This window comes from Polypterus senegalus, chromosome 14 (assembly GCF_016835505.1).
Source record: "Polypterus senegalus isolate Bchr_013 chromosome 14, ASM1683550v1, whole genome shotgun sequence".
NCBI lineage: Eukaryota > Metazoa > Chordata > Cladistia > Polypteriformes > Polypteridae > Polypterus > Polypterus senegalus.
Window position 1 is genome coordinate 126,678,694 of NC_053167.1, and position 11,343 is coordinate 126,690,036.

At 39.6% G+C, this 11,343-nt stretch overlaps 1 protein-coding gene across 2 annotated transcripts in view; it reads left to right on the forward strand.

The window, feature by feature from the left end:
• serbp1a (SERPINE1 mRNA binding protein 1a) overlaps positions 1-10,979 on the forward strand; it is a 37,914-nt gene extending 26,935 nt beyond the window's left edge. For both annotated transcript variants that reach the window (XM_039735836.1, XM_039735837.1), the window contains exons 6-8: positions 1,200-1,371; positions 8,849-9,022; positions 9,359-10,979. In XM_039735836.1, coding sequence (XP_039591770.1) covers positions 1,200-1,371; positions 8,849-9,022; positions 9,359-9,418 — 406 coding nt within the window. In that variant the 3' untranslated portion in view covers positions 9,419-10,979. The remainder of the gene's footprint in view (positions 1-1,199; positions 1,372-8,848; positions 9,023-9,358) is intronic.
• Positions 10,980-11,343: the final 364 nt, after the last annotated feature.

Sequence of the window (11,343 nt, forward strand, 5' to 3'; positions counted from 1 at the left end):
TTTTGAACATAAAAATCTTCCTATGGCTTATATTTATACCAATAAAAGGGCCCTCCTGCATTGTTGGCTGGAGGAAGTTATGTAGCCTTTCTGCTGCAATGTTGTGGAAATAAAATAAATTTTTTGCAATTTTGATTTTTTACTAACCTTGCCCACATAATGTTCAAGTGGGCATGGGTAGTTGCCAGTTATATAGAGTAATGCCAGCTTTGATAAGAAAATGTATTTGTCAGGGTGTGTTTTTGTGTGACCCAGTTATTACCTTCCTTTACACAGAGTTTCTATATCAGCACATACTTTGGGGCCTGGTCTGTCTCAGCTTGCACCAGATCATTGTGACACAGCCTCGGAATTTGCAAAGGCAAGCACCTTGAGCATGGGAAAGGCACTATATAAATAAAATGGTTTTTTTTTTATTAATAATAATAAAGTACAGCATTACACATCTGAATAAGTGCATACATTGTGAGCATCACATTTGGCCTCTTGCTTAGAAAAATATGTTGTCTTAAATGAAACACATCCAGTTTACAATTGTACTGGTTTTAGGTTAAAAAAAGGAACCACAGTCAATAAGTACTTGCTGTATGATAATACATTATTGTAGGGCTGTGTATTGCAGCAGTAAACCACTAGACATTTTTTTGCTGTCATGTAATGCTGAGAAACAACTTTTCTTTACATACCTTTATTTCCTTTCCTTTTAAACAAGGGCATTGTTGTCAAGCCTGGCAGGGGCAGCCCTCTGGCTTGTTTTTCCACAAAGAGAAAGAGCAAACATAGAGCTTCTTTGGTAGTGCCATCAAAACTAGTGCTTTTAGATGGAGACAGTGGCCCTCTTGTATTGTCCACTTCACAGCCACATTACGTCTAGTGTTAATAATTTTCTGCTCAAAGCATTCCTGGTAGTCTGTCCACTATGCCAGTACTTTTTGCAATTACCCTTTAACTCCTTGGTTATCCATCTTTAAGAAAACATTCTGATGTGAAAGGGATGAAATGGGAATAATTGAACAGAAAGTACCTCTCTGTGCTGGCTGTTGTCTTGTATTGGTCTGTATCCCTCACACTTACTGGTTGATCAAGTATAGGCATTTATTAATGTGCACTGCCTAACTGCATACGTTCTTTGTACCTCTTAATATTCAGCAATATTGTCCACCCTTTTATTTGATTAATTTTTGTCTTATCAATTCTAGGGAGAATGAAGTAGAGGAAGTAAAAGAGGAAGGACCAAAGGAAATGACCTTGGATGAATGGAAAGCCATGCAAGATAAAGAGCGAGCCAAGGTTGAGTTCAACATTCGAAAACCTAATGAGGGTGCCGATTGGAAGAAAGGATACATTTTGCACAAATCTAAGAGTGAAGATGTAAGTTGGGTAGTATATTTTTGTTTCATGTATCAATTTTGAAACTTGTTTTTGTTGCTAAGTCACACTTCTTAAAATCTACACTTGACACACAAAAAAAGGTTTGGGTCAGCCACCCGTATACTTACTTGAGCCTGGCTGCAAAAAGGCAGATTGTGAGCACAAATGAGAACAGTATTGAGTCTAAAACAGAACTGATCATTGGAGGGAAGATGGTAGGTATTTATGGTCTTGTCAGAGGAAATGGCATCATCAGGCCAGGGACCGTAAGTGATGTCTTCGAATTTCCTGTATGTGGTCTGCAGAGATAACGGGTTTAGTGCATGTAGCGTGGAATTACCTTCTCCTGGTTGTTTTGGCGGATTCCCATGCACACGTGTGTGACAATACGTTAAAGCCCTACTGGTACTGTTAACAATAGTAAGTTACTTAATTCCTAATATGTTGTTACATCCTATGATTTACTTAGTCTTTCTTAGTGTTGTCAACAAAAACATTTGTTATGGAAGTGCATGCTAAGTTATTAAGAATAAGGTAAAATGCATAGTGTTTTTAGGAATTTACCTTGCGTGTACACTTGCATGTATTTGCTAATTTGACTCTAATGAATTAAGCTTGTTTTGTTGAATGATCCTTCATCGTTATTTAGGAGACATGTTTATCCTTAAGAGAGCTAAAAAGGAGTTTTGATTACATAAATCTTATTAATTAGCAGAAGGTAAAATTTTGCTCACAATTTGGTCAGTTTGTAAACTTTAGTGCAGATAGTTTAATGTCTAAAGGCTGAATGGAAACTGTCAGTCTACAAAACACAACTGTTTGACCCGAGATAGTCAATACAGCTGCATATATCTGAAATAAGAATAGACAGCAGAGAGTCTGAGCAGCCCCAAGATGCAATGTAAAATGGTGTGTTTTTAAAAGGTACTTTTTCTCACTCATTAGAGCTGTGATGTTCACGTTAATTTTGAACACAGAACCTAAAGGACTTTTTAAGGGGGTTTTAATAAAACGCAAGAAAAATATCAATTGGGCTTTTTGACAGTTTTAATAATATTGTGCAAATAGTGTGGTAACAGTTCATTGCTAATGTCATACTTAAGACTGAAGCTCCCAGAATAAACATTTCACTGTATTTGAATGAATACATATTTTTAATACAACGCTTTACATCTCAGTTGTTAGTTTGTGATGGACATAAAATATGAAGAAGTTCTGGCAGGTGCTGATAAAGGGCTGCAACTAAATGTACTGACAAGCATACAGTACAGAAAACTGACTGCCTTAATAATGAGTTAACTTTTTTTTGTTGTTGTTGTTTTGGTCTCTTTTATGCCGTTCTGTAGGTTTTTCAGAATTAAATGATAATACAAAGATCGCATATTTTTTTCTTGAATATTTTCTTTTTATATTTGTCCTGTGCTGGCCGTGACAATGGTGTTGGTGCCTGTTGCTTCCGGATTTTTTTGTGTCCTGAATTTCTGTAGTAACCTGAGTAAATTAATGCAATTTGTTAAAAGATGATATTTGAACTAGGGTTGCATGGTGTGAAAAACCCAACTTTTAAAACAGCACGGTACGAGCATTTTGACAATTTCAGCACCAGAATTAAACAATGAATACTTTGGGCCTCATGTATAACGCCTTTTACAGAATTCACACTAAAACATGGCATATGGACAAAAACAGAAATGTGCACACACACGAAAAAAAAAATCAGACAAATGAAACTGTGCGTAAGCAAAGTTCTAGGCACTTCCCCTTTGTAAATCCCCATCAGTGTGAATTTTAATGCACATGCCTAGAGCCCCACTCATATGCCTCCCAGAATTTTGCATATTTGATTATGCAAATCAATACAAAGAGCCCCTGCCAGTCAGTGTTTTGTTAAACAATGGTAAAAGTAACTTTGCCCAGAGCATCATACTTCCTCCGCTGGCTTGCTTTCTTCCCATAGTGCATCCTGCTTCCTTCTCATCCACAGTTGAACAACATGCACACACCCAGCCATCCAGATGATCTAAAATAAAACATGAATTGTCAAAAAAGGCCACCCACTTCCATTGCTCCGTGGTCCAATTCTGACCTTCACATACCCATTGTAGGCGCTTTTGGCAGTGAACTGGGGTGAGCATGGACATCTAACTTGTCTGCAGCTATGTGCGCCCCCATCCTAGCAACCTGCGATATACTTTGTGTTCAGACAACTTTGTGTTACATCCAACATTAAGTTTTTCTGCAATTTGTGCTACAGTAGCTCTGACCATATGAGCTATCCTTTGCTCCCCACCACATGGCACTGAAATCAAATTGCCGGTTGCTGTTCCTTGAACCACTTTTGCTAGGTACTAACCGCTGCATGCCAGGGACATTCCTCAAGACCTGCTTTTTGGAAGATTCTCTGACCCAGCTGTCTACATATCACAATTTTGCCCTTGTTAAAGTCGCTGATATCTTTTCATGTGCCCATTTTCCTTGCTTCCTACATGACACCTTCAAGAGATGACTGTTCACTTGCTGCCTAATATATCACAACTTATGACAGGTGCTATCGTAATGAGATCATCAATGTTATTTGCTTCCCCGTCAGGGCTTTTTGCAGCTAAATCAGTATATGTTCATCATGTTCTGTTGTTACGTGACATTTTAAAAACTCTGCTTTACAGTTGAAAAAGTCTTCTAACCTCTCTTACAGGAAGGACACCATCGGTCGGTTAGTATTGGTAGCAAAATGATAAATAAAACAAATACACTGCGTCTTCAGATTAAAAGACTTTTGGGACAATAGACAGGATTTCTTGTTCTGACTAATTAACTCTTTTAGGGCAAAAATTTTTTTTTGTTATCTCCCAGGGCTGAATATTTTTCCAAAAACTAACATTTTTTTAAAAAAACACACAGCAATTGTTTAACATATCAAATCAACAAAAAATACTTAGTTTTGACAAATATTACTGTCTTGCATGTTGTATGAGCCTGCATACTCTATGATTTCACATACATATCACATAAATTTTACACAGCAAAGTCTGATCTCACTCAAAGCAGCCAATTTCAGTCATTGCCACATTGCACTGCTTACAATACGTGTTGCTTTGGTGCCTACTTTTCAATTGTCTGTTGCTGCACTTTCTCACATATATTGTTAGTGTGTACTGTAGAGAGACAAGTCACCCTTTTGCCATTGTGCCATTCCACTGCCACCAAGTTTTCTGCCCGCATGAAAACCGTATTGTCACCTCTTTTCATCTTCTGAAACTTTATGAACTTTATGCATGGCATTATAGCCTGGCTCACCCCATGGGATTTGCTTCGGTTTATTACAGAAGTGAATAAAACTTTGCAGCAACACGTACCTATCACCATGCTGCATAACCTGTCCAAAGCCACCAGGGGACAAAGCACGTTTGGACCAATGCTCCCTGAAGTTATATCATCAGTTCTGTCCCATCTCTATTTGTAATACCACAGCACGCTTCATCTTGTCTTTTGTTGTGGGTTTACACTTTGAAAAACGAGAATGCGATGCAAACGCTGCCCGCGATTCAAAAAATTTCTCTGCCTACCTGTTTATCTCGTCTGACGGTAGCTGAAAAGCAGCATCAGGAGAGAGCAGCCTGAAGTGCAGCAGCTGGTTATCTGTCGTGTCCAACAGCAAGCCATGCCGTCTTGTGAAGTCCAGCAGCCAGATCGGCTCTCAAGGGATCAATGTCTGTGTATTTATCCCACGCGAACCTTGCCATAGATGCATCGGCTGCGCGCGCTCAACTGGCAGGAGATCGCTGGCGCGGCATTGGCTGGTGTTTGATCAGCTGATGCCGGCTTCTCCCTCTCTTGCTCGATCTCCTGATCACTGTCAATAAAATCCAATTCTGAAAAATCATTGCAAAACATTGTCTGCCGAGTGTTTTCTTTTCTGCACTCACTTCGCTCCCTTGTCACATGTCGATGCCATCTTGCCATTGTTTACATTTCGCAACTCACGCACACACTAGGATTAGTTGCCGAGTCAACGAGTCTAGCATTCCTCCAAGCACAGAGGGAATGCCTGTGACGTGACAGTGAGATTTGTCGCCATTAACAGCTGATTATCGTTGACATTCGCCCTCAACCCCTCCTGTCAACATAAAAGAGTTAATAAAAGTGATGATAATTGTAGTATGACCAAACATAAAGTAGACATCTACACAGAAAAATATCTAAATAAATACGCAAATATGCTCACAGATGTTACCCCTTTGCATAACACAGTTCACATTAGTCAGGTAAAGCCCAGCACCAGCTCTTCCTGTCTGTCATGATTGGAAAGTAATTGACTATATTTAAAAAATTGATTAGGTTGATCAAATTGTATACCAGGATGGTGAGAACTGAAATAGCACTCCGAACATATACCATCTTGTTTTGATTTTGTGGGGCAAAAAGTGAAAATTGACAGTCAAGATCCACTCACTTGCGTGAAGTTATTCCTGGATGATGAAAAGGTTGACAGAATTTTTGTCAAGATGAATCATTATGCTGAACAGTGTTGGGCAAATAGCCGTACACCTAAGCAGTTTTCCATTTCAAAAAGATGTGTTCAAAAAGATAGGAACTTGTAACTCCTGATGATATCTGGGTCTTAGGCTTATTGATATTGCAAGGACTTGTACAAAAAGCTTAGCAGCGATGGTACTGGTCCAAGAACAAAATTTTGACAACACTGTTCTTTGGAGAAATTGTCTGAGTGTAGGTTTTCACTAATTATGACATATCTGCACTTTACCAGCAATGAAGACTTTTGAGAATACCCATCCAGCATCCAAACTGAACAAAATATGGGAGATATATATATCAGGCCACTTTAGCAAACTTTGAGTGTTTACATTCTGGACAGTGATGTCAGCATTGATGAAAGCTTATAAGGGCAGACTGTCATGGATACAGTACATTGCGTCAAAAAGAGCAAGATTCAACATAAAGATTTACGAGCTTTGTGAATCTAAAACGTAATACATTTGGAATTTGTTTCTGCACACAGGGAAAGAGATTATGTTTGATCAGTAATAAAATCTGTACGGCGTTGCTGCATCAAGGATGCTGACTTAGATGCTCTGATGGATCAAGTTTACTGTGTAACCATGGACAGTTTTTGACTTTCGCCAGAGTTATTTGACATCTTCCTGCAAAGAAAGACTAATGCTTATGGAACAGTGCGTCCCAACCATTGTGGCATGCCTGAAGACTTTAGTGAGGTGTGCTAGTAGCTTGGAAGAAGGATAAAGTGCTTGCTAGGAAATGGAAAGACAAGAAAGATGTTTGCCTTTTTAGCACTGTACATAATGCAGCTATAGTCACTGTACAACCAAAAAACAAGTAGGTTATGAAGACTTGTGCTTTGGTCGACTACAGTAGCACAATGGGCGAAGTAGATTGCGCAGATCAAGAATTGTCTTTCTATCCTGTTATATAGAGGCAAAAAAAAATACAAAAAGATGTATCGTCATCTGGTGGAACCGTACATTTGGAATGTATTTGTTATAAAAAAAACAATGCTGGCAAAGCTGTATCTCATGCAAACTTTACTTGCCAGCTTTTAGAACAAATCATTGCTGCACATCCACCATCCACACTACCGCTAAAGAGACGTGGTCAACCCAGCACATCGCGGATCAATTCAGTGTGTCTTATTGGTAGACATTTTATTGATATATCTCCAACAGAAAAAAAACAGAATCCAACTTGTACCTGTGCAGTATGCTGTTCAAAAACTGATACATCTGGAAAGAAAATCCAAAATTAAACATGCTGTTATTGTCCCGACTGTGATGTTGGATTGTGTCTTTCACCGTGCTTTAAGATTTACCACATGAAGGACTCATTTTGAGACTGCAGGTAGTCCCGAATTACAGACATCCGACATATGATTTACGAACGGTGGCTGGACGGAGGATGGAGGGGGCGGTTTCGCTGCTCGCACAGCGTAGTGTCCCTCGGGCGGCTCCAGTTGATGAGTGGGGTGGTGGAAGTCGCACCCTATTCATTGTCAGTGGGTGGCTGTGTGCACGGCAAGCGCTTGTGTGCAGGACGGAGGCTTGATGGGGCGGAGGGGGCAGTTCGCTGTCTGCCCACCACGCCACCGCAGCAGCTACTGCTCCTGGCTGGATGGAGCAGAGGGGTGTGTTTCACTGCCCGCAGCCTTGCAGTGTCCCTCAAATGGCTGCCCCATTCGTTCTTGGTGGGCGGCTGGCGATGCTGCAAGCGATGACCCGGTTCAGGCTGAACTGGGGCCATTAAGGGTGAATGGGGTGGCAGGGGGCAACATTGTAGTGTGCCTCATTTGGCTGCCTGTTGAATGGGGGTGGTGGTGGGTAATTCACTACCCGCCTTTGGCCACATTCTGTTAGCTATTGGTGGGCTGACACTGCAGGTAGTCTACTGTATGCAAGTGGAGGTGACTGTGAGGTGGGCTGGTGGTGAACTGCCCCTCGCTGCCCCCATTCATTCTCAATAGCATGCCTGCTTGTACTGTTATGTATATAGCCGAAAGTTGTCTCTTGTCACTACATCAGACGTGTTGACAACGGGTGCCTTCCTGCTGTGATAGCGTGTATAGCGCTGTGCAGAAGATCTCATCTTAACCTACTGTCTTCACCCTTCAACAATGTCTCTGAAACACAAATCTGATGCATTTTTACGTTTCATTGGAATATAATGCAACACTAAGGAGATTACAATATAATACAATTTTTTTTTTTGTATAGCCCAAAATCACACAAGAAGTCCCGCAATGGGCTTTAACAGGCCCTGCCTCTTGACAGCCCCCCAGCCTTGACTCTCTAAGAAGACCAGGAAAAACTCCCAAAAAAAAAAAAAAACCTTGTAGGGAATAAAATGGAAGAAACCTCAGGAAAGCGGGCTTCAAAAAGAGACCCCTTTCTAGGTACAGTAGGTTGGGCGTGCAGTGGGTGTCAAAAAGAAGGGGGGACAATACAATACACAAAACAGAACAAATCGTCAATAAAATATAAAAATATTTTTACAAGTAGGCAGCAGAATCTAACAGTAGATAATATCACACAATATTATTTGGATTTGTTTAGAGTCCTGGAGACCTCAGCCATCAAGCTGCCTCCCCCAATTTGCCATTCCACAGCTAAAACCGCGCTGGGCCAGCCAGTCCGATAAAAGGACCCTTCTGCCCCACGATTCCTGCGACTCTTCATCAGGGATGACTTTACCTTAGGCAGGCAAAACAACTTGGCATAATAATGTGGAACATGGTGTGTTTGTGTACATAATAAATTTATTTGATTCAATATTATTGTACTGTATAATCAGTTATATTGTTAAATGTTCAACTGAGTGATTTCTGGCTGCATCACTAAAGTGTAATTTATATGAAAAACTGGGCTATTCCATGCCAATTTTTGTTCCCGTGTGCTTTTGTGAGTTGCCTATTAAGTATATGATTTCTAATAGTTTTTGTTCTGTTTAGGCCCATGCCGATGAAGCTTCTGGAGAACATCATTTCCGGAAACCAGCTAATGACATTACATCCCAGCTGGAGATTAACTTTGGTGATTTGGGACGCCCTGGCCGTGGCCGAGGAGGCACGCGTGGTGGCCGTGGACGTGGAACCCGGCCAGCCCGTGGAGGAAGGTCTGATAAGGTGAGACTGGGCAGTACTTGAATTTTTCATCTCTGTTTTTCTTTTACTAGTTCTTTATAAATTTCAAGTACTATTAACATAACATTCCTATAATCTAATTTAGCAGAGTTGTGTAATAAAGCAGTGTAAACCAGCACTTGGTGAAAGTTCAGGAAACTTCATTAGACAGAGCTCACTCATGAACAGTCACACCGGGGCCAATATTTTTGTAAAATGCACATGTTAAAATAAAACATCATGTTTGGGTATATATTATTAGCTTAGACTTTAAGCAAACAAATGTGAGTTGATTGTATTTTCATATATATTTGTTTGTTTCTTTCTATCTCTGTATAGCCTGGAGGTGTGTCTGTTCCTAATGTGGATGACCCAGAGGCATTTCCAGCTCTGGCTTAAACAGAAAAGTTGTCGTCAGCCGAACCTTAAGCCCTTCGGGCCCTCCTCTACGAGGCTTGCATGCTTATGGATCCTTTTCCAACTATAAGAAAAATGAAAAGACTGTCATCCATACCATTCACACCTGAGGACTGAAATTTTATCTGTCAAAAAAGGACTTCTCTTGCTACACAGAAGCAAAAATACTGGTAGAAGGTTTTGTATTTAGAAACAAGGTAGCAGGGATGTTTTCATACAGTAATTTTTTTCAGAGATTATGCATTCTTCATGAATACTTTTTGTATTGCTGCTTGAAAATATGCATTTCCAAACTTGAAAATATAGGTGTGAAGAGTGTGTAACAGTTAGTCATTGGTGTCCTATGGCTTGTTTTATTTCAACAGATCTCAAGTGACACTCAGTTTTTAGAAAACTGCTGCTCTATTTTATTCAGCTCTGCCAAAAAAGTATATAATAAAATGGTTGTGTTTTATTGCTATATGGAAAACTAGATGTGAAGGTAGGCGGAGCTGGTGCAGCTCTGTGACACAACTAGATGACAAAAAAATTACATTTTTTTATTCGGGAAACAGAAATTTTAACAGCATTTTAATCTTACAGTGAAACCTTGAAGGTTTAACTAGGCAATCTGTTCTCATTCCTTTTATTTTCAAATAATGTGGGGTTTCTTTATTGCATTGATGGCCTCCATCCAAGTGTTCTAGGCAGCTCAGGGCCATGGAGAAAAAAGCCTCTGTGATAACCACTTAGCATACTTAGCTTACTGCTGGGAAATAATGTGTTGACATGATGAATTATTTTTGTCTGTCCATATTTTTGGTGATGTGATAACCAAATTATGGCACAGAAATAGGGAAGGGTGGGGGTGGGGTTAAATGGAATTTAATTTGGAATTCCAGAAAAATCTGGGAATATGATTGCAGCATAATGACTAGTCAAGTTTACACATTTGGAGTTGCAAATTACAGTTCCCTGGCACAAACCAGGAAATTCAATATTTTGTATATATTCTATTTAGAAATGTTTGCAGTTGATCTGCAAGAAATGAAGCTGAATTTCTACAGCTTATGGCATGTGCCAAAAAAGAGAGCATCTTCTAGGTTTGTTTTTAAGTTGAAATGTCCCAAAAAAGTAGAAACATTCGGTTTAGTGCTCTATACAGGAAAAAATTTTTCCAGCAGCATTTTTTTTTTTTTTTTTGCATAATTCTTCTGAAAGAAATGAGTGATTTATACTTATTGTTATTTGGCAACTAAGCTAAATGTCATGTGTGAATGCTAACCCTGCTAATGGGCACCAGTTTGAAAATGGTAAGTACTCAATATGTAAAATCTTGATGTAGCACATGAGTGATCAAAAAATTGTTTTTGGTAACACTACCATAAGCATAAAATAAGCTTTGTATTTAGTAATTGCAGGTCTAGCTGGCTTTGTATATAAAATAAGTTTCTCAAGTGGACTTTGCATTGTACTGTTGGGTCCAAGTGAGTTTGGGTTGTCTTGACTCAGAACCCCTTTCTGCAAACATCCCTGTTTTAATAAATTGCTTAGAGGTGTTTAATGTGTGCTGCCTAAGGCAGTGAGTAGTGTGGCATATTCTTATTTCTTCTTTTTGAGAGAGTATTTTTCAACTTTGGGATTGTATGAGGGCTACCCAAAAGATTTTGGAGCAAATTTAACATGAAATGTCAGCACTTTATTCTGTGTTTAATTTAATATACCTGCTTGCTATTGCACTACCGCACAACAATTCATATTCTGATACATGTGTAGTTGGCCCTCAGAATTGCATCCAGCAGTTAGTGCATTTTACACATATGTGTGTGTGGAGAGAATGTAGTTGATAAAAACTTTCTTTGGGCTTCTCAGATTTTTTGTTTGCTGACGTTCTTATCTCTGGCTGGCAGTCACACTTCAAAAAGGGA